This window comes from Diospyros lotus, chromosome 13 (assembly GCF_014633365.1).
Source record: "Diospyros lotus cultivar Yz01 chromosome 13, ASM1463336v1, whole genome shotgun sequence".
In the NCBI taxonomy this organism is placed as follows: Eukaryota; Viridiplantae; Streptophyta; class Magnoliopsida; order Ericales; family Ebenaceae; genus Diospyros; species Diospyros lotus.
The window spans coordinates 16,214,473-16,239,315 of record NC_068350.1 but is presented as its reverse complement, the minus strand read 5'-3'; the positions used below and the strand labels follow the sequence as shown (position 1 = coordinate 16,239,315).

At 36.2% G+C, this 24,843-nt stretch overlaps 1 protein-coding gene across 1 annotated transcript; it reads left to right on the top strand.

Annotated features, from left to right (window-relative positions):
* The first annotated feature begins 19,037 nt into the window (after positions 1-19,037).
* LOC127788877 (uncharacterized) lies at positions 19,038-20,710 on the top strand. Its single transcript, XM_052317536.1, has 2 exons — positions 19,038-19,905; positions 20,009-20,710. The coding sequence occupies exons 1-2, from the start codon at positions 19,113-19,115 to the stop codon at positions 20,359-20,361; spliced, it is 1,146 nt and encodes a 381-aa protein (XP_052173496.1). The 5' UTR covers positions 19,038-19,112; the 3' UTR covers positions 20,362-20,710.
* Positions 20,711-24,843: the final 4,133 nt, after the last annotated feature.

The following is a 24,843-nucleotide window of genomic DNA, read 5'->3' as shown; positions in this document are numbered from 1 at the left end:
ATCTCAATCCTCATATCATATGGATTCTCAATCCCTTAATCACAATAACTTTAATTAATAATTAAATTCTAATAACAAATCTCTAAATGATCTTCATGTCCTAGCATTTAATTTCCACAATATATAACTAGAATTAAATGCTCTTTAAATACTATTCTCTCAATTAAAAATCTAAATTGCCACCTTAGCAAATTCCTTTAACTCCAACATTAAAAAGAAATAAATGCTATTCTTTTCCTTCAAAATCTTTAAATTGCCACATTAAATAATTAATTGGCAAAATCTCTTAATCAAATGCTTCAACAATTAATTAAGTAATTCTTGAATAAATACTGGGCCCTCTAATGGGTCGTTACAATGGGTTTGAAGAATAGGTGTTCAAATCATACTTGGATTAATTTTTGGTTATATTTATTATATTCTGATTTACTCAATTAGCAGGGAAAATGAGCAAGGCTTGAGGATTATCTTAAGGACACTACAGGAATAGCAAGCTTATGCTAAGTTTTCAAAAATACGAATCCTGGCTAACTCAAGTAACTTTTCTAAGTTATGTTGTATTAGAAAAACAGATTAGCCGTGAAGGTTGAGGAAATAAGAGATTGAAGGCAACCTCGAATGATGATTGAGGTATGGAATTTTATGTTAAAGGTTTCCTAGTATTGCTTTACCACTTATCCGATTAATGCAAAAGGGAGCCAAGTTGAGTAGAATGAGGCAAGGTGAGTGTATCCTTTAAAAATTGATAGGGAAATCAACCTCTACTCCTATTTTAGCAATGCCTTGAGGAACAGGGAGATTCATGGTCTATTCTGATGCTTCTAGAAAGCAAGGCTGAGGATGTGTCCTCATGACTATAATGTATGGGTCTCAACAGTGAAAAATTATGGACCACATTATATCAGCCTTGGTTTAAAATTGGTAGCAGTTGGGTTTACCTTGTAACCTTGGCTGCCCTACTTGTGTGGGGAAAATTTGAGGTCTTTGCGGATCATGGGAGTTTGAGGTACCTATTCCCTCAAAGAGATGTGAATATGAAGCAGCAAAGGTGGATGGAGTTTTCCAAAGGATTGTTTGGTAGGATCTAGTACCACCTTAGGAGGGAAATGTTGTGGCTAATGTAGGGGGAGCCTACTCGAGTAGCCAATCTAATAGCCCAAGGGATGGGGACTAGTGGAAGCTTTTAGCCTGTTGACAATGGATGTGATTCCTAAGGGAACGTCTATTTACGTCACTGGCTTGACAATTCGCTCTCTTCTGTTGGAACAGATCCGACAAGCTACTCTAGGAGACTCGAGAGGTAAGGTGATGGGCTGATGACTAGGATTTCGGTCCGAATACTTTGAATTTATGTGCCTAAAGTCAAGGAATTGAGGAAAACCATACTGAATGAGGCACACCAAACTAGGTACGTTATCCACCCTAGAGTTACCTCACATGTGAGTATTGAGGAATGAGATGAAATTTCAAGGACGAAATTTTTCTTAAGGGGGTAGAGTTTAATACCCGAGGTTTTATGAAACTTATAGTAGGATATGTCCAAGGAATCACGAAAATTAAAGATTTCAAAGAGGTCCGGGAAAAGATGGAATTTCTTAAAAATATTGAAAATCTGTTCAGGGGTTAATAGCGGATGCAATAAACCTCTTCTTAAGGACATTTGGAATTGAAATAAGGAACCACATGACTAGCCAAAGTCCAAAATAGTTTAGGGGTCAAAGTGTAGATATACAAAACTTTGGGCCAAAGTGGAATTCCTGAAAACCTACAATAGGGTCGCTGGAGAAATGAACCAACCGAACCGCTGGTTGGAGGTAATCATATCAAAAGAGATAAGAACGACACATGGCGAATGATGGTTGGCTTAGGATTTCTATAAATGGGGATCAAGGATTACACCCCAACCCATACCACAAAGATTGAGCCAAAATTATGTTGAGTTGAGGGGTTACAAGGAGAGAAAGAAGTTATTGAGGAAGAGGGGGAGGTTCTTTGAGAAGAAAGATGAGATTCAATGGAGAAACGATAGAGAAACAACCCTCACTTGAGTTTTCAAAACTTTACCAGAATTTCAGCCAAATCTGTCAAAAAATAGTGAGGTAAGTTTGATCTAAACTTATATTCTAGTAGAGGGGAAAGAGATGGAGTTATAGGAACAAACGGGGGTCAAATCGAAGTCAAAATGAGGGAGAAATAGGTGAAAAATTGAGTTGCGGAACTGTCATCGTTGAAGAAGAAATGTTGCATGCAGTACATGCACCAGAAGAGGCTACGCGTATAGGCGAGTAGACACTCTTCCTGTGGCGCGTGTGGGCTCCCCTCCCCCTACAACTTTCCAAAAAAATTAGTTAAATTATTTTCTACAACTTTATGCAAAAATATTTAGTGTTTAGTTTACGAAAACTCGTGTTTCCAGAAGAAAGCCTAGACTCGCTACTGTGAACAGTACACCCGAAAGATAAACAGTTAAGATGAGTGGTTCTTGCATGTTTGGTGACATCCTGGACATCTATTATTTCATTTGCATGTGTTATGTGGCTTGTATTAGAAGTGTTTCTTTGAAATTGCATTGTATCTCTATTTGTCATGCATCTCAGTGTTTGTGGCTTATTAGTGGGTTGTCATGTGTGATCTTTCATGTGGGCCTGTGTAACGGGGGCCTAGGGGTTCGAACATGACAACATCTTGGCATGGCTACCAAGGGAAGATTTCTTGACGTATCTGCATATTGCATTTACACGCACTGATTTCCTTTCTAAACCATCTCACTTAGATGTAACTATTTAACATGGGTGTTTCATACCCCTAGAACATTCAATATTCTAGGTATATCGAATGTGTCAGGTACCTCAAAGACGAGTAAGAGAAAAGGCAAGGAGGTGGTTGAAGCTTAGTTTATTTCTTGTCGTTCATGTACCACAAATTTCTGTATAAAAGAGCTATTGTAATCGTTGGATTTTATGTCGTGTTGTATTAAAGGGGCTATTAATATGGGTTTCATTACTTTGAGGTCATGTACGATAGTTGTACTTGTGTGTATATCTCGAATGATGCAATACAGATGTTGTATAAGGAAGCTACCATGATGAGAAGAGTTTATTTGTTAGATTTTTGGGGATGTTTGTACCATTGTACTTGTATTAAAGATTTTATAGAGGAAATCCTTATTATCTAGCTTTAGCCAACTATTAGGTTCAATCATTTGCTTTCATTGGTAAGGATTTCCATAACGCCCATTTGAGATATTAACTTGTATTTAGCATCATTCTATATTAGAAAGACAGGGCATTATATCATATGACTCATTAGGCTTCCAAATATGTTGGCAATATGTCGGTATGAACACGTAAGACAAGATTGGCCTCTAGCAAGGCATCATGCCTACCCAATTATTTAGAAAGATTCATAATCTACAAACAACCTTTCACAAGGATGGTGACCATGTAATTCGATCCTCTCGTCAATGTACTTTTATGATCTCAAGTCTGGCGATGTGTTGTTTGATTACGATCACATGAGTTTCTTTGGTCCTTTGGATATCCTCACTCAATAGAAAATAAATCAATAACTCTTTATTGATCTCTTTCACCATGGCCATGGATTTAAAGTGAATATCTACTAAAGACGTCTAGATACATTATCTTCTATCAAAGGATAGACGAGTTCCATCTTGGTTATGTACCCATCTCCATAAACCTCACGGTATATCTAACGATCGCCCACGTGTAGCCTTTGTCTAGGTCCATTGAAACTATGTTAAAGCATACACCGGTCTTCTTATGAGATGACCGTGACAACCTCAGGTGCAAGGATTTGTTACACCCATCTCGTATGAGAATTCCATCAACATATAAATAAAATGGATTCTCATGATTAGTCATGTCTAGTGACACGTTCTCCAACATTAGTCACTTATGTATTTGTCTAGGCATCCACATGGCTATGGGTGTGAGATCCCCAATGCTATCAGATAGCAAAAACATAGCACATACATGTCTTACCGCAATTATCAATGTCCATTCTTGACATTGCTACGACTTGGGACATTTAATGATATCTACAAACTGTGATGCATCATCTCACATTTTTATAGATTAATCATAGTATACATCATATGGACTTCTATCTAATTTCATCTGGTCATTACAATAATAACAAGAAACTAATAAAACGACTTCTTGTTAAATTGAATAACTCTTTATTCAATAGTAAATATAATTGTAATTATTAGTGTCTAACATGCCCAATCTAATTGGGTCTAGAGCACCTACACTAACATCAATAAGGTCTTCAAGAAGACCCTTAAACTCCACATCCTTGGGTTCCATTGCTATAGGTTTGATAGACTAAGAAGAGGACTTAACGTTCTTGACCAATTTAACTCACAACTTCGGAATAAGCCTAGCTCTACTTGAATTCAAGCTCCCAAAACTACTAATGGTGTTCAGATCTGAGCAGGCACATTAAAATACCTATTTAAGAGTCACTAGCTGAAGACATGCCTATCGAATGTAGAGATGAATAAAGGAGATGGGGAATGATGAAAAAATGGGTGTCGAGATAGGAGACATCAACCAAGGAGACACTGAGCAAGAAGTAATCACAGTAAAAATGGCAAGAAAATGAAAAGAAATTGGAGTAGGGGAAAGCCATTTATAAGACCCAAGGAGGGAGGTGAGTACTTTCAATACAAATACCTCTTCCCTTTCTTCTCGGAGTAGTGACATGGTCAAATGCAAAGTATCCATCCAAGACATCTAAGCAAAACAAAGAAATAGGAGAAGAGTGTGAATAGACATAGTATAAGAGGTCGAACCTAAAGCAACTCCTACACTTGAATAAAATCAATTATAGGAGTTGAGGGCAAGTGATGTGGATAAATAATCAACCTTTTCTAATCAACCTCGAGGTGCCACAAGTTTAAAGCGCACCGAGACAAATGGACCACTAGAAAAAAAGACACGTGGAGGGGGCCAGATCAAAAGGAGCACCATTTGAAGCAATGTTGGATCCGCCACATGGCAAACATGATAGCCACTTCAATTATTAAGCATGGTCCAGTGGTAATGGCCCTAACCCCTCATCCATGTTAAAACCATACTTGACTACGTCTCGAAAATGACACCTAGTAGAAATTATGCTTGGGTCATCCTCTCACGAATTATAAAAGCCCTTGAATCTCCATTGGTAGGCATGCATTAACTTCGCTTCTACTCTTTACTTCGCTTGTTTTTCTCTAAAATGATCATTAACTTGAGCATTAGAGTATACACTAGGAGAGAATAATCTTCAGGTTATAGGGAATTAATTTGTGTTCGCATGAGTCCCACTCTTCACCACATCATTAATAATTGAACACTGTTGGGTCTGTGTTTCCTAATAAGGCCCAAGGCGATGATGCTATTTCAAGTTAGCTTCATAGGCTTCAACCCGGGATCGAAGCGATGATTCAACACTCTTATTGGTAGCCCAAATAGAAGTCAGGCCATAAGCCTTTAACCCCCTCTTTGGAGGAGAAATGGGCCTTGGCCATTTGCTCAAGAGAAGGGGGAAGCCCATTACCCTTTGCCCTGGGGTTCCCATATAAAAGGGATTTATTCCCTTATTTGTGCCCAATGTGTGGCAACCGATGGTGTTCTCTCCTTTCCCTTTTCTCGGTCAATCGTGCCTTGCCTCTTTCCTTGTATGGCCGATCCTTCGTGGGTTGTTTTCCTTCTTAGTCTGGCGATCCTTGCCTTGTTGAGTCCCACGCCTTTCCTTGTTCGTCCTGGATGATTTATCAATAAGGTGTATTTATGGGGATCGATCACCTCTTCTATGGAAAGTTATTCTTGGCCATTGTTGAACCCATATCTTCGTGATTACTCTTCGTTCCTTAGTGGATCCTACTGTGTGTGGAAGTTTATGTGGCTTGGGCGAGGGGTGTCGATTGACCGAGAGGCTTGGGGGTTTGAGGTTTTCAGTTCTTAGGGGTTTGGGCTCCTTTGTGGCTTGGCATCCTTATTCTTGGAGTTACCTAAGTGGTGTTAACGAGCCCAGAATTAAGTCTTGATCCATTGTCTTCATGACTGCCATTCGATCGCCGAAACAGAGAGTTTACTTGTGTTCTTCTTCTTGTTGTTATCAATTTACTCTTTTGGTTTTGGTTTTGTGCACTAACCTTGTTTCATAGGTGCTTCTGCCCCAACAATTGGTATCAGAGCCTCGTATGGGTCTTGGGTTGTGTGAAATCAAAGCCAAGATTTGAAAAACCCCTTGGTTTTTCCCGACCGATTTCGAAGTAAGGGTTTGTTTAAAATCTAGTTTTGTTTCCTTTGATTGCCTTGTGCCTAGTTCGATTTTGGGTGATCCAACCCCATAGCTGAGATCGGCCTTCAGAGGAGATCCGTCCTGATCGACGCATGCAAGCCCACATGTCGACCGACGAGGCACGTGGAGTTACAGCTGGTGGTGCATGAAGGCCGATAGAGGCCGAGATTTAGCCCAGGTTCAACCCAGATCCATTTCCAAATCTATTCCATTTCAGTCCTAGATCTCAAATATGAGATCTCTCAAGTAACCTGTATCAGTTTCATTTGGAATTTTCTATTTTAGTGCATATTTTTTTATTGTTATGTGCTATAAATTGTATGCCTAGTAAACCTGTTCAAATCTGTTGTGTGCATTGAGAAAAATTCCATTTTTGTGTATGATCCATATGTTGGATTATCTTGTCAGTGTTACCCTTATTCTGTGTGTGATTTACTGTAATTTTTTAAATTGCTAAGTGCATTTGGTTAGTTACTATTTTTTTTTAAGAAAATCAATGAGATCTGCTTAGGTAACCTATGTGGTTTTATATATTATTTTCTGTGATTATTTAATTGCTTAGTACCTTTAATTATTACTAAGTAAATCTATTATATCTTTGTGATATCTGTGAAATCTGCATTTACTTATGGCTATTTTGTTGCTTAGTGCTTCATTATTCTGCCTAATAAATCTATTAGGTATTAAAGTTTGTTTCTGATCTTTATCTAGTATTAGCTTGGTATTTTGCTTGATATCTTTGTGATTTACCTATGCCTATTTAAATTGCCAAGTGCATTTTAAATATTGTTAATTTTTTTTGTTATTGCTAAGTGCTTGAACAACCTGTTCCTAATTGAATTTCAATTCTCTATGAATCTGCTACCTAAGTCTTTTAAACTAAAACCTTGTGTTTTCTTAAAGTCTCCTTAGGTTGCATCCTTAGTGTGATTTATTTGTGACAATTTTTAACTTGCTTGGTGCTTTAAAAAAAATTGTGCTTGATAAATTTGTGTTATCCCTGTTACAAATCTACCCTAGTTGTTTTGTGCATACCTATTGTGAAACCCTAAGTTTCTATGATCCTGTAGGTTGGATATTTTGTGTTGAGCATATTCTTTGTGAACATGGCCACACATTATGAAATAGGGATTTCAAAGGGAAGGAGGATTTTGTCTATCTTTTGAAAGAAAAGATGAAAGGGATACTACCTTGAGTAAGGTGGAGTCATTTAACTGATCACCCTAAGTGGGAGGATAAGAGAAGGCCTAACCTACCTTGAGTGAGGTGGATCACTAAACCCAATCACCCTAAGTGGGAGAATGAGAGAAGGCCTAACCCTAAGTGGGAGAGAGATCCTACCCTAAGTGGGAGGATAAGGTATATCCTAACCTAAGTGGGAGGATGTTGTAGATCCTAACCTAAGTGGTAGGATGAGTGCAATCCTAACCGAAGTGGGAGGATGAGAGTGATATTTTACTCTTGAAAATTCAAATAGTTTTGATAATGACTCAATGTTATGAAAATCAATCTTGAACTCTATAGGAATAAGTTTGAGTATTTAAATTCAAAATCAATATCATTTTGATAATCTCAACTTGCTTTTAAAAAAAACAAAGTAAGGAAATGTTAAGCGTTCAGTTTTTCTGAAGTGGATAGTCGACTATGTGTTTGTGTTATATCGATTATGCCTAGCATTTGTTGACCATGTGCTATGCATCTGTCTACTATATTTTGTTCTGTCGACTATTTGTGTGTATGATGTTATAAATTTTTCTTCATATTTTGGATGTGTCGACAATGTGAAGGAGTTTGTCGACTATTAGTTGATTTGGTTGCTTATCTGTCGACTATGCTTACTTGTCTATCGACTATGCCTTACTTTTATTCAAAAATATAGTCAACTAACCTCTTTAGTCTGTCGACAGTTTGTTTCACATAAACTTATAACGGCTAGTTTTTGGCGCATTTAATGTTCACTCAACTACCACAACGGTCGAATTTTTGTATTTATCTACCATTAACAATAAATAGGAGTTGTGAGAATCGATTGAAGGCTGTTGGAAACATTTAATATCTTCAACTACCGAGCATTCAAGTTTACATCGAGCGTTAAATTATTTTCTCTCTATATTTATATTTTTTAGGCTTTGTATCTACACTGTTACATTCATTATAAGCCTCAATTTTTCAATTGGAGAGAGCTTGTAACTAAGAGTTGTACTCTTAGATTCTCATTCTCATTTTTCTTGTATTTGACCTAGCGAAAGCTAAAGGGCCCATTAGATTGGGAGGTTTGTAAGTTTCCGAGTCACAGACTAAAGGACCTACTCAGGTTGAGTAGGGGGTTGAGAGTGAAGTTGTTTGAAAATCCTTAGTAGGTAGCTAAGGTAATGGACTAGGCTTGGAAAGCCGAACCATTATAAATCATCGTGTGTTTGTGTCTTCTATGTGTTTGTTCTTATCAGTATCTTTTTATCCCCTACTTAATTTATACATTTAACCTCTCAACCATAAAGATTTCATATTTATTATTCACAAGACGAGATTGTCTTTACACGGTTGATACCTCATCATGCCATTTTAAGGTCTTGAAGTTTAACGAATCCGTGGTCTTAACAGACCACATCTCTGTTTCTCAAAAATTATTTTTATTATACCAATTCACCCCCTTTTGATGTGTGTCATAGCATTTCATTTCTATCAATTGGTATCAGAGCCTGGTTCCTGTTGTTTTTAATTAGGTCTAATAACCTAGGGTCAAGATCCACTCAATGGCATACTTTGCTAGTTCCTCTCATCATGAAGGATAGAGCACTTCATGTCAACCTTTGATGGTACTAACTACAATTATTGGAAAGCAAGAATGAATATCTATCTTATGCAGGACTCAAATCTTATGCAAGCTATTAAGAAAGGAGTCACCTTGGCTGACATGGAAGAAATGGACAAGTGGATGGCTGAAGAAAGAATGAGTATGGAGACAAATGCAAAAGCAATGAACACATTGATTTGTGCACTATGCCCTAAGGAATTCAACTGAATATCAACATGCAAGACCGCTAAAGAAATTTGGGACAAACTAGAGGTAACTCATGAAGGTACAAATCAGGTAAAAGAAACAAAAATAAATATTCTTATTCATGACTGTGAATTATTCTCTATGAAAGAAGATGAATCTATTAAAGACATGTACACCAGATTTAATGATATTGTTTCAACCTTACAGTCTCTAGGAAAAATTTATACAAATCATGAAAAGGTTAGGAAAATTCTAAGGAGTCTACCTAGATCATGGGATCCTAAAGTCATTGCTATCACTGAGGCAAAAGATTTAGACAAATTTGAATTTGATAATCTGTTAGGATCACTAATGACTCATGAAATCATGATGAAACAAAGTGACAATGTAAAACCAAAGAAAGACAAGAATGTAGCCTTTAAAGTTGAAAATGAGGAAAAAGACTCTCAGGATAGTGATGATGATGAGTTTGCACTACTAGCTAGAAGATTTAGGAGATTTATGAAAAAGGGAAGATTTAATCAAAGAAGAAGCTTTAAAAAGGATAAAGATCAAAGTGAAACTAACCCCTCTAATGAGATTCGATGCTTTGAGTGCAAAAAGTTAGGTTATATGAGAAATGACTGCCCTCGGTTGAAAAAGAATGATCGTAAGGAAAGAAAAGTGAAGAAGAAGGCTCTAGCTGCATGGGGTGAGGAGGATCTATCATGAAGTGAGGAATCATAAGATGATGAAGTTGCCAACATTTTCTTTATGGCCAATATTGAAGATGAGGTAACCTCTCAGCATCCTACTTCAATCTCTGATTTTACATTTGAAGAACTCCATGATGCATTTAATGATTTGCTACGTGAATGTGAGCATATGAATGAGAAAAACATTGATTTAAAAAGGAAATTAAGTTCACTAGAAAGTGAGGTAAATGATTTAAAAACAGAAAAAGGAATCTTGGCAGATGAAAGAAACAGACTAAGTTTTGAAAAAGAAAGTCTCTTAAAAGAAAATAAAGACATGAAGGAATCCCTAGAGAAATTAGTTAAAGGGAAAAAGAAACTAAAATGATACTTGGAGCTCAAAGAAATTTTGGAGATAAACAGGGAATTGGATTTGATCCATCCCATGCTAGCTCTAGTAAAACTATTTTTGTAAAGGCTTAAAACCAAAAGTTTATTCAAAGAAAACCATTCTTCAAACCAAAGTTTTCAAAAAGAGGCATTGCATGTCACTACTATGGAAGAAATGGACATTCAATTAATAAATGTTTTATAAGAAATTATCCTCAAAGATTCAAACAAGTTTGGATTCCTAAAGATGTATCTTCTAATAAGAATAGACCCAAGATGATGTGGGTACCAAAGGGAACAACTTGAATGATTCTTTTTGTAGGCCGCTTTGATTTCAAATGATTCATGGAGCAAGTGCTTCCTTGATAGTGGGTGCTCAAGGCACATGACGGGAGACCAAGATCTTCTCGACAACATCATCTTTAAAGAGGGAGGTAATGTATTCTATGGTGATAACTCCCAAGGTAAGATTATAGGTATGGGTTCTATCTCTTTTGAACATCTTGTTTTGGATAATGTGTTTCTTGTTGATGGTTTAAAGCATAATTTGATAAGCATAAGTCAATTGTGTGATATGAACTATGAAGTTCATTTTGATGCTAGTTCATGTAAGGTCATATGTCCAAAAATAAAGGAAATAAAACTAAAAGGAAAAAGAGTGGGAAATGTTTACCTTACTTTTCTAGGATCATCTAAGATAGAAAATTGTTTAGTTGTTAATTCCTCTCAAAACACTTGGTTGTGGCATAATAGCCTAGGGCATGCTAGTATGAACTTAATTAACAAACTAGTAAAACATAACCTTGTTAATGGATTGCCAAAGAAAAAGTTTGAAAGGGATCACATTTGTGGCACATGCGTGAAAGGTAAGCAAATTAGTGTATCATTCAAACCAATTAATGAAGTATCAACATCTAGACCTCTAACACTACTTCACCTAGACTTGTTTGGTCCAATGAGAACTCTAAGCTGAGGAGGTAAACAACATGTTTTGGTGATAGTAGATGATTATTCTAGATTCACATGGGTAATCTTTCTTACATCTAAAAATGAAACTTTTAAGTCATTTGAAATATTCAGTAAAAGAATTTAAAGGGAAAAAGGCTTCTGTATTTCAAAAATAAGAAGTGATCATGGAGGAGAATTTGAAAATGAATATTTCAAGCTATTTTGTGAAGAAAATGGAATAGATCATAACTTCTCTTGTGTTAGGACTCCCTAACAAAATGGTGTAGTAGAAAGAAAGAATAGGTCCCTACAAGAAATGGCTAGAACAATGTTTTGTGATAAAAATCTTCCTAAGTATTTTTTGGCGGAAGCCATTCATACCGCTTGTCATATACTAAATAGAGTCTCAATAAGGCCCATTTTGAAAAAGACTCCCTATGAACTATACAAAGGAAGAAAGCCTAACATAAATCATTTTCATGTTTTTGATAGCTCTTGCTATATTCTTAATAATGGAAAAGAATCTCTAGGTAAATTTGATGCCAAAAGTGATGAAGGTATATTTTTAAGATACTCATCTCAAAGGAAAGGTTATAGAGTGTTCAACAAAAGAACTTTAGTAGTAGAAGAAACAATTCAAGTAATAGTTGATGACATAAATGTTCAAATCTCAAAACCTAGAGAAGAATGTGAAAATGAAGTAACCCAAAATCTTGAAAGACTTTCAATAGAACAAAATGAATCAAATACTCAAGATAATGATCCATTTGAAGTAGAACAAGAGCATCAAGTAGAAAAGGAACCAACATTTCCAAGAGAAAGGAAATATCTCAAAGAAAATGAAATCATATGAGATCCATCCAAAGGCATTAGAACAAGATCATCCATTAGAAATGAATGCAAATATGTCGCTTTCTTATCTCAAGTAGAACCTAAAATGTTAAAGAAGCTTTAGAAGATGAAAATTGGATCATTTCCATGCAAGAAGATTTAAATCAATTTGAAAGGAGTGGAGTTTGGAAACTAGTACCAAGACCAAAAGACCATCCAATTATAGGCACAAAATAGGTATTTAGAAACAAGATGGATGAAAATGGTATAGTGACTAGAAACAAAGCAAGGCTAGTGGCTCAAGGATATAGCCAAGAAAAAGGTAATGACTATGATGAGACTTATGCCCCTGTTGCTAGATTAGAAGCCATAATGATGTTACTAGCATTTGTTTGTTACAAAAACTTCAGGCTATATCAAATGGATGTTAAGAATGCTTTCTTAAATGGATATATCAATGAAGAAGTTTATGTAGAACAACCTCCCGGGTTTGTAAATCATAAATATGAATACCATGTGTTCAAATTGTCCAAAGCTTTATGTGATCTAAAACAAGCCCCTATGGCATGGTATGAAAGGCTTGGTAAATTTCTCTTAGATAAAGGGTTCAAAAGAGGTTAAACAGATACAATTTTATTTATAAAAAATCATGACAAGGACATACTCTTAGTTCAAATTTATGTGGATGATATCATTTTTGGATCTACAAATAAATCTCTATGTGATCAATTTGAAAATCTTATGAAAGGAGAATTTGAGATGAGCATGATGGGTGAACTAAAATACTTTCTAGGATTGCAAATAAAATAAGAAGATGAGGGTATATATATCTCTCAACAAAAATACATAAGAGATCTTCTTAAGAGGTTTGATATTTAAGATTGTAAGCCTATGGCTACACCTATGAGTAGCTCTCAAAGCCTAGATAAAGATGAATTAGGCAAGGCTGTAGATAACAAGCTTTATAAAAGTATGATTGGCTCATTGCTTTATTTAACAGCTAGTAGACCTAACATTATGTTTAGTGTGTGCTAGGTTCCAATCTAACCCCAAAGAATCACACTTAAAAGTAGTTAAGAGGATTTTTAGATACCTAAAAGGAACTACAAGCTTGGAACTATTTTATGCAAAATCAAACAACTTTAATCTAATAGCTTATACTGATGTTGATTATGATGGATGTAAAATAGATAGAAAAGTACAAGTGGTTCATGTTAATTCTTAGGAAATTGTTTAGTATCTTGGTCAAGTAGGAAGCAAAATACAGTAGCTTTATCATCTACTGAGGCTGAATATGTTGCAGCTGAAAATTGTTGTGCTCAAATATTGTGGATCAGGTAGAAGACTATGGCATAAGACTTCAAAACATCCCAATAAAATGTGACAATACCAGTGTTATAGCTCTAACAAAAAATCCAGTGTTTCATGCAAAAACTAAACACAGAGAAGTAAAACATCACTTCATAGAGACCATGTTCAAAAAGGAGACATAATCTTAAAATCATAAATACTAATCATCAAATAGCAGATATCTTTACAAAACCTCCTGATAGAGAAAAGTTTGAATATTTTAGGAGTAAGCTAGGGTTAATTATTACATGACTTAATGTTATTTGAATTTTTGATTTATTAATCTCTTTTAATATATTTGTGATAAGGCCAAGCATTTAAATCTGTCAAATAAATGAAATAATCTATTGACATAATATGTTTTAGCCAAAATTTATAAGTGATGTGGGCACATCTCTGTTAATTAAATTCTTTTTATTCTTCAAGTCTAGTCGACAGAAATTATGCTTTTGTTGACTACGGAGTCATGTCGTTGCCAAGATAGTCGACAGAAGGCCTAACCTTTGTCGACTATGCTTTCTATTCAAAATTAAAATTGGTTGAGAACAACATCGTGTATGTTGACTATTCCCTTGATATTCATTGTGATAGTCGACAAAGCCATTCTAATCTATCGACTATCCAGATTCGTCTATTTAAAGAAAGGGCGACCATCGATTTTCTCCAAACCCTAACTTCTTTGTGTGGCTGAATTGTTCTCTCTCTCTCTAAGTGCTAAACTCACCTCTCTCACTTTCCTTTTCATTCTCGATCATCTCTCTCTCTCTCTCTCTCTCTCTCTCTCTCTCTCTTTGTGTTCTCTCGATTGCATCCCCTCACATCATTCCCTATGGCTAGAACAAAGAACTCAAGCAAGGATAAAGGAAAAGGGAAGGAACCAGCTTCTTCAAGTCGTCCACCATCTCAACCCAGGCCTCAAATTCAAGTTTTCAACTCTGAGGGTCAACAAGAAAGGTATTCCACTCTCTTTGAATCTAGAGAATTCCTAGAAGGACATTACTTGGACTTAATGTTTCTAGAATCCACTGATTTTCCCTATATTCAAACATTTAAGGAGTTTGGCTGGTGAGATTTCTTAACGATTCATAGATGTATATATGAAGATGCAATTAGGGCATTTTACTCAAATGTAGACAACACCTATCACAAGAGAAAGTCGGATAAAAAGTTTAAAACTAACATTGGACTCATATTGAAGTCACTTTGACACTGATTCATAATCATTTTGGAATTCCGTTAGATGGTAAGGATTATGCATCTTAGACCCAAGACTATGTTCAGGCTAGTAAAGAAGTCATAGGAGATGACTCTATTACCTCTAAAATCATTGACACAACAAGTATGGACTTGAACATTAGACTTCTTCATCGCATTTTTTTCAGATGCTTTATCCTAGGAGTGACAGTTTTTCTCTAGTTACTAGACTCGGTTTATGCCTACTTCAATGTATTAAGGCTAAGAGAAGGCCAAATCTATGTCTACTGATGATCAACCTTATGATAGAATCCTTCTCAGCAAAGACTAGGTCACTTCCCTATGGGATGACAATCAGTGAACTATTGGATAATTTAGTGGGCCAAATAGAAAGTGCTAGGAAAGTCTATCTTAGCCCCTCTCAACACATTAATGATAAAACAACCATTAGGATTGGCTATGCAAGTAAGGATAGGGAATGGGTCAAGGTTGATAATCCAGAGAATCCTAGGAAAAAGAGAAGATCAGAAGGACCATCTTCATCTCAGCCTGAGTCTCAAGAAGAGTTGGTGGTTGAAGGGATGGTAGATTCCTTAGTTTTATTCAAAAATATAGTCGACTAACCTCTTTAGTCTGTCGACAGTTTGTTTCACAGAAACTTATAACGACTAGTTTTTTGAGCATTTAATGCTCGCTCAACTACCACAACGGTCGAATTTTCATATTTATCTACCATCAACTATAAATAGGAGTTGGGAAAATCGATTGAAGGCTATTGGAAACATTTAATATCTTTAACTACCGAGCATTCAAGTTTACATCAAGCGTTAAATTCTTTTCTCTCTATATCTATATTTTTTAGGATTTGTATCTGCACTGTTACATTCATTGTAAGCCTTGATCCTTCAGTTGGAGAGAGCTTGTTATTTATCAATGTACTCTTAGATTCTCATTCTCATTTTTATTGTACTTGACCTAGCGGAAGCTAGAGGGCCGATTAGATTGGGAGGTTTGTAAGTTTTCTAGTCACGGACTAGAGGACCTAGTCGGGTTGAGTTGGGGGTTGATAGTGAAGTTGTTTCAAAATCCTTAGTGGTAGCTAAGGTAGTGGACTAGGCTTAGAAAGCCAAACCACTATAAATCGTCGTGTGTTTGTGCCTTATGTGTGTTTGTTCTTATCAGCATCTTTTTATCCCCTACTTAATTTATACATTTAACCTCTCAACCATAAAGATTTCATATTTATTATTCACAAGACGAGATTGTCTTTACACAGTTGATATTACATCATGCCATTTTAAGGTCTTGAGTTTAACGAATCCTTGGTCTTAACAGGCGACATCTATGTTTCTCAAAAATTATTTTTATTATACTAATTCAGCCCCCTCTTGGTGTGTGCTAGCATTTCATTTCTATCAGAGAGAAATCCTAACCTAAGTGGTTGGATGAAGTAGATCCTAATCTAAGTGGTAGGATGAGTGAGATCCTAGCCTAAGTGGCAAGATGAGTGAGAGATCCTAGCTTAAGTGGGAGGATTAGAAAGATCCTTAGCCTAAGTGGGAGGATTAGAGAAACCTCTTAGCTTAAGTGAGAGGATGAGTCAATGGATAAGGATTGTGTGTCTATCATTCCATTTCAGAGAAGGGTCAAATATCCTTATTTCCACCACCTCGAGCAAGGTGGAGAGTCAATCCTAACCTAAGTGGGAGGATGAGGTAAATCCTAGCCTAAGTGGGAGGATGAGGTAGATCCTAGCCTAAATGGGAGGATGAATCCTAACCTAAGGGGGAGGATGAGAGAAATCCTAGCCTAAGTGAGAGGATGAGAGAGTCCTTACCCTAAGTGGGAGGATTAGTGAGATCCAAACCTAAGTGGGATAGAGAGAGAGCTAGCTCAAGTTTATGCATTTGTTGCATGTTTATGCATTTGTTGCATGTTTATGAATCTATTTCCTGTGTGGATGAATGCATTTGTTGCATGTGCTTGTTTCTTATTGCCTGTGTGTGTTGGCCTCATTAGGAATCAAGGTGAAGATTGTTGGGCTTGTGTTTCCTAATGAGGCCCAAGGCGATGACGCTATTTCGGGTTAGCTTCATAGGCTTCGGCCCAGATTTAAAGCGACGGTTCGACACCCTTGTTGGCAACCCAAATAGAAGTCGGGCCATAAACCCTTACTCCTCTCTTTGGAGGAGAAATGGGTCTTGGCCCATTTGCTCAAGAGAGGGGGAAAGCCCATGAAGCCCATTACCCTTTATCCTAGGTTTCCTATATATAAGGGATTTGTTTCCTTATTTGTGCCCAGTGTGTGGCGGCCGATGGTGTTCTCTCCTTCCTGTCTTCTCGGCCGATCATGCCTTGCCTCCTTCCTTGTATGGCTGATCCTTCGTGGGTTGTTTTCCTTCTTGGTCCGACGATCCTTGCCATGTTGAGTGTCGCGCATTTTCTTGTTCGTCTTGAATGATTTGTCGATGAGGTGTATTTATGGGGATCGATCGCCTCTTCTATGGAAAGTTGTTCTTTCGTGATTACTCTCCATTCCTTGGTGGATCCTATTGTGTGTGAAAGCTTGTGTGGCTTAGGTGAAGGGTGTCGATCGGTTGAGAGGCTTGGGGGTTTGAGGTTTTCGGTTCTTGGGGGGTTTGGGCTCCTTTGTGGCTTGGTGTCCCTATTTTTGGAGTTACCTAAGTGGTGTTGGCGAGCCCAGAACTGAGCCTTGATCCATTGTCTTCGTGATTATCATTCGTTGGCCAAAACAGCGAGTTTACTTTGTGTTCTTCTTATTGCTATTATAGGTTTACTCTTTTAGTTTTGATTTTAAACACTAACCTTGCTTTGTAGGTACTCCGCCCCCAACAAACACAATCTCTTTTAAGTTTTTTTCAGATGTAAAAAAAGACTTAGAAATAAAGTAAAAATAGAAATAGAGATAAAAACAAAAGATTGTTTTCTTATTCGAATAATGAAAGAGCCCCCCTGATTTCAACGTCAATCATAAAGGAGCAGGGGCCACATGAATATGAGTGGACAGGTGGCTTCGAGTGAGAAATGGACCCTTCAATCCAATCCGAATAGTGACCAAAGTCAACAACATCGGCGCCAGCCAGATCCCTGTGTCTACAATCAAGTATGATATATGCAGTACAACACCAAAGTCCCCTCCAAATCCCCAATTTCCATTTCCTCTTTCTGCATATTCTCCACCTCCTCCCCTTCAAATTCTCAACCTCGATTTGGAAGGCGGTGCCCCTTGTGTTTGATTGATCGCGGTTATAGGGAGGGAGGGAGGGAGGGAGGGTTGGTTGGTTATAAAGAAATTAACGTGTAATTTGTGAGTACTATAATAGAATATGGAAGAGGGATAATATCCCTTGTGGATTGCATTTAATGGGATTGTTGGTAGCCTAGATTGTGGTTAGGTAGGTGCTTGCCTTTTGGTAAGGCACAGGAATTCTATTGCGAATGTGAATGCAAAGCGCAGTCGTCAAATCCCCGAAAGACTACTACTCTATAAACCCTTTCTAGGCTCCCTCTCTCTCTCTCTCTCTCATATTACTACTATTCTCTTGTCCTACCACATAACTCAGAAGTCACCATCCATATCAATTGCTCTGGGTCCTGCTAAATCAACTCTTCTCTTTCAAAATTGGAACTTAAAAATGACAGTCATTTTACGATAACCTTGCATTCCAGGTTAACATTTTTTTATTAATGATTAATATGTAAATAAAAGTTTTAGAGTAATACTACGTAGACATTTAAGTTGGCATCCATATTGACATTCCATTAATCAATTATCAATACACTCCTCATTAAATTATTAATAATTAATTAATAAAATGTAAATATAAGTGTCAACATAGATTTATAAATAACATTACTTAAAATTTTATATAAAATAATGTAATTTATTATTAATCATATTAAGGTCTCGTTATTGTGTTAATACGTGTACGTAAATTAAAAAATTAAAAAGCTTACCATTAGGGCGGTAGGTTAGTTTGTAAAGTCTCTCTTGCTTTTCTAGGTTAGGAGATTAAACTTTATTAAAGCACGCTAATTTACAAGAAATATACTTTAATCACGGTGCAAAATTTGGAGCCATCACTGTATCTTGTAACTAGCAAATTAGGTTGTAATATTTAAAATATTTTTTAAAATTCTATTCCTTTTTACCATTAATAATTATTTATTATGTAATGAATAATCATCCAAATATGAATATTAATAACCATAATAAACGTTAAAATTCTGTGTTTAAATGCCATTTTAATTTTAAAATTCTTTTAATCTAATTATTATTCCACTTTAAGGCTGACCAAATCTCTCCTACATGGTCCAGATCAGATTACAAGTCCCTCTTCTGTTTCCCGTGGGTGACCATCTCATTTACTTCTCTCTCTCTCTCTCTCGCTATCATGAACGACTCAGAGAGTTCAACCTCCAAGTGCTTCCATGGCGTTCTCCGCCGGCTTCTCTGCACCGGCAGCCTCCAAACCCACCCCTCCGATCTCATCCCCGACGCCAATGACACAGCGAAATCCCATCACCACCCTCCAGAAAAAGATCCGACAATGGCGGCCAAGCCGCAAGCTCCAGCGACGCCAGGAATAGTGGCGAGGCTTATGGGTCTAGAATCGTTGCCGGAGATCAACTGGAGCCCGGAATCAAGAAGACGCACCACTCTCGACTCGTTCCTGCGAAGCAAGTCGGCGAACTCCATCGAGTTCTTGCCGGAATTTGATCGGACCCGAGGACACCACCGGCGGGTCAGAACGTCGATGTCTTTCCGCGAAGTCCCGACCTTTCTGCAGCAGCATCAGAGCCACGACTTCTTTGTTCTATGCTTCGAGAAAGTCGGCCAAAGCCATAGAATGAGCTTGAGTGTCGAGCATTTGGCGGAGAAGAAGAAGAAGTTCGTTCAGAAGAAGGTAAATGGAGAAAACATGAAATTTCAGCGGAGGAAGGAAGAGCCAACTGGGTTTCATGGTAAATCTTCTCGAAATCTTGGAAATGCTAATTTAAGCGATAGAAACAAGATCGTTCATGGAAAAGACAGTGAACAAAATCTGAAGACAAGAGTTGCAGTGAAGCCGATGAATCAGAGGAAGAAGAACAGAAACTCAACGAGGAAAATTAAACCCATTTGCAGCTCGGAGAATTCATTTCCAGTTTCAGTTCTTGATGTCACCAACCATCAGATTATTTCAGGTTTGCTCTGTTAAATTACCTCCAAATTCTGTCAGTGTTTTCATCATCACCATCCATCTAAATTAGTTTGTTTACATTATTAATTTTGCATGAATGATTCCAGCGGAAGAATCCAGGGCACGAGCCTCGAATTCAAGGAGGAAACCCAAACCTTCATCGAACCCATCTCCGAATTCCAGTCGAACTTTCATAGCGGATGATCATGCACTGAGAGTAAGGAAGAGAAACAGAATGAGAAAACCCAAGAACCAGGAGCACGTGGTGGACGTGGTGAGTGAAATTTTCAGGCTCACAGAAGAAGAAATAATGGAGGATTCGAGCTGGGTGGCGGCGAAATCAGGCGTCAAATACGGAGACGTGGAAGAGATTTGCAGAGAGCTTGGGCAACAAATTCTTGAGCTGCTGGTAGACGAAGTTGTACGTATTGACTGTAATTCTGTGAAGATTTGGGAATAAACAAAGAGTGAGAAGCGAAGCGATGATCAGATTGTGGTGTGAAAGCGGCTTGCCGACATATTGCAGGCTGTTGTTTCGTTTCAGCGCCTAGAAATCAGAAATCGCCTTAAGTCTCACGTTGGTCTATGCTCGTGCTTGTGACTTTGGCATGCACTCGTGTTCAATTATTTATGTCTCTTTCTGAACCGGCAGTAGCACAAACACAATAAGAGATTTATGTTTTTGTAAAATTTATACCAGTGCCGACTACTGCACTAACCATTAACCATTTTTAACTGAGGCTTGGTTTGGTGGAAAAATTGTTAGGTGAAGTGATGTTTTATATTATACTGCTTGTGAATTACAAGGCCCATATTAAGACAAAATAAAGTTTAAATCACTCGATTACAAATCATATATTCACGCCACGTTGCCCTGAGTCGCGCACTTCCCGACACACCACACATGGCGCTTGACTTGGCCATTCCCCTGGTGTGAATGACATTTACCATTTGAGATGTAAACTAACACTATAATCCAACTTCAGAGGCTAATGGTAGTTGTGAAGTTCGCCTTTACTAAAACATAGATGTTGGTGCAAACTGGCTGGTCACTATGCCTGGGTAAAATTTGGTCGGGAATGAGTAGCCTTGCAAATAACGTGAACTGATTGTGAGCGATTTGGTGTTTGATTTAATAAAAATCTTTTAAATTTATTTGTTAAAATATACAAGTTTAGATTGAGATTAATTTAAAGATTAATTTGTAAATGACTTGAATTTGATTTTAATAAATATCAATTCGTTGAATCTTGCGAACAAATCCAATTAAAAATTTATAAATATTAATATATTCAATTAAAGATTCGTAAACATGCTAGATTAGAAATTCATAAATAATTTGTGAACAAAATCATTTATAAATATATTAATATATTTATTTATAATTATATAAATATATTACTTAATATGAACTTATCAAATAGGCACCCAAACTCATTCACATAAATTGAGCTTGAGTTCGAGCCAAGTTTCTAGGGTCAACCCAAGTTTTAAGGCTAGCTGAAACTTGAATTTAGAAATCACCTTATAAGCTGAGCTTAAATTCAGCAAAACTCGAATTAATTGCAACCCTTCCAATGAGGTAGAGAATTAGTATCCAAATCCAATGGTTAAGAAGACTCCATAAGAAGACAGCCGAGGGGGGTTTTTTTATTTTTTATTTCTGAGTAAAAAACATAAGAAAACACGTGGAATTGGGGGGGGGAGGGGAGAAACGAAAGTCTTTTGGGTTGAAAGATAGATGACGAGAGCACTAGGGGTGGGGCTTGAACCTTCGCGCCCGTGTGTTTAGGACCACACGCTCTAGCCAACTGGGCTAATCCAGCAGCTTGGCCCTTGTTATGTACAAAAGCAACGCATTTCTTGATTAATGGGCTTAGGCCTCTGATCTTTACAACTTACCGCCGACGTTGAGCTGTTATACTTATGAAATCCTTTTTCTTTTATGTATAAAAAAATAAATTAAATTTAAATAAAAATTTAAAATTATAGGCCATTTAAATGAACCGGTCAACTATTTTTGGGTCTTCCATTCAAACTTTCAGATTATTGCATCTAAGTCCCATTATTAACTATTAATAGCTTTTTTATTAATTCTTAATGGAATCAAGATTTTTTGTTAACTCTTAGGAGTATATTCATTAACTCTTAATTGTCCTCATTAACTCTTAATGGTCTTCCACTATTAACTCTTAAGAGTTTGTCGATTCCTTTATTAACTCTTAACAATATCCATTGTCATTAATTCTTTAATGATAAAAAATACATTAACACCGATGCATCACTAATCTTATGTTCATGCTTAGTATACATATGATCTTCTAGGTTCACGACTATATAGCAATCATGACATGTTAAACTATTTATCGTCAATCAAACATTTCAATCTTGAAGGCGAAAAGACAGAATATTTAATTTGAAAAAGTTTTCAATTTCAATGCATAGTCCAATTTATACATCTAGATGACATAGAAAATTATAGAAGAATTAATATAGTTCTTTGAATACATTCATCCAATCACCAAAAATTTAACAAACATTTGACTAAAATAAGTTTAGTACACGAATGATTCTATAGAAAAAATAATTTGGTATACTTTTCCAACATTGTCTTCAGTAAACCAAATTTGTCTCTCATCTCAAGTCTTGCAACCTGATTTTTGAAATTTTGACCTCCAAGTGGCTTTATAAAGACATCTACTACTTGATCTTCAGTTTTGCAATATTTGACTTGAATTATTCCATCATGAACAAGTTTTTTGAAGAAGTGATATCTTGTACGAATGTATTTTGTCCTCCCATGTAGAATAAGTTCCTTTGTGACTGAAATTATTGAATTGTTATCACAAAAGAGAGTTATCAGACCATCTTGTTTGTGATTGAGATTCTTCAAAACATCTCACAACCATATAATGTAACAACTAACAAAAGATGCTACAACATTTTCAACTTCAGTTGTTAATAGAGCAACAATCGATTGTTTCATTAAACTCCAACAAATTACGCAACTTACAATGCTAAAAGCATAACCCGATGTGCTTTTACTATCATCAACACTTCTTGGAATATCACTATCAGTGTATCCAAAAAAAGTAGTTGGAACATTTACTTGATAAAAAATGCCATAATCAATTGTCTTTTTCACATATCGTAAAATTCTTTTAGTAGCTTTCAAATGTTTTGAATACGGTGTTTCCATGAACCTACTTATTAAACAAACAACAAACATGATGTCGAGTCTTGTGGCTATGAGATGCATCAGATTTCCCACTAAACTCCTATACATGGTGGCATTAACAAGCTTTCCTTCATATTTTTTTCGTAGTTTCAATCCCAAAATACATGGAGTTAATACAGCCTTTGCATTTTCCATCTTGAATTTCTTTAAAATTTCTCTAGCATAGTGTTCTTGGGTGATAAAAATTCCTCTTTCTAATTGACACACTTCAATACCCAAAAAATGATGTAGTTTTTCTAGATCGATCATATCAAATTCTTTTATCATCAAAGTTTTGAATTCATCCAACATGACCAAATTATTTCCCATAAAGACAAGATCAATCAACATACATACATACTAACAATGATAAAACTCCTTTGTGGCCCATTCTTAATATATAAAGTGTGTTCAAGGGGACTCTTTTGAAATCAATTATTTTTTTAAAAAAAAAACTGCATTGATCCAACTATACCATGCTCTTGGTGTTTGTTTTAAACCATATAAAACCTTTTTTAAATTGTAAACCTCTTATTCTTCTCCTTCGTTTACAAATCTAGGTGGTTGATCAACATATATTTCTCCTTGGATAAATAAATTTTAAAATGTTGATTTAACATCCATTTGAAAAAGCTTCCAATTATTTTGAGCAGCCAATGAAATGATTAATTGAATAGTGTCAAGTCTAGAAACGAGGGCAAATACCTCATTAAAGTCTTCTCATTTTCTTTGAACATACCCCTTTGCAACAAGGCAAGCTTTGTACTTATTGAACTGACCATCTGAATTGAGCTTAGTTTTAAACACCTATTTTACTCAAATTGAATTCTTCTTTGATGGTAGATCAACTAGCTCCCATGTGTTGTTCTTTTCAATTGCCTCAATTTCTTCCTTTATAGCTTACCTCCATTTTTCTTCCTTTTTTGCTACTTCATATGAAATTGGATCTTCTCATACAAAGAATGTAAACATAACAACATTTTCTTGATTATCAGTTCCATCATAAAGTTCTTGTATGCTTCTCATTCTTCTTCCTTACTAATCTTCCTCAAAATCTTCCCAACGGAGAATTTGAAGATGTGGGAAATGTATCATTGTCATTGGAAATGTTTTCTTCTTCATGAAAAATTGTAGATGTGCTCTTGTTTGATCATTTAAAAGTTGCATTTTCGTCAAACTTCACGTCTTTGCTAATCACAATTTTCTTTATCATTGGGTTAAACAATTTATAAGCTTTGGACCTTTTGCTGTAACCAATGAAAATACATTTTTTCAGCTTTATCATCCAATTTGGTTCTCATTGCATCAGGTATATGAGCATAAACAAGGCTGCCAAAAATCCTCAAATGTCCAACAGATGGTTTAGATCCATATCAGGTTTCATGAGGAGTCAAGTTTTAAAAACTTTTTGAAGGTGACCTGTTAATCAAATATTCTACACAAGCAACTGTCTCTGCCCAAAATTCTCTTGGTAGTTTTTTTCTTTTCATCATACATCTTTCCATTTCCATGATTGTTCGATTTTTCTTCTCACAAACATGATTTTGTTGTGATGTATATCGAACTGTCAATTCATGTCTTATACCAAGATCACTACACAATATTTTCAAATTCTTTTGAAAGATATTCTATTCTATGATCCATTCTTAATGTCTTAGTGGAAAAACCATTGAAATTTTCAACTTCGACCTTAAAATTCTTGAATGCTTGAAAACAATCAGAATT

Excerpts from the sequence above, each read along its gene's own strand:
- LOC127788877 (XM_052317536.1), top strand. The coding sequence starts at position 19,113 with ATGAACGACTCAGAGAGTTCAACCTCCAAGTGCTTCCATGGCGTTCTC. Across the intron at positions 19,906-20,008 it reads CAACCATCAGATTATTTCAG|CGGAAGAATCCAGGGCACGA; the intron begins GTTTGCTCTGTT and ends GAATGATTCCAG.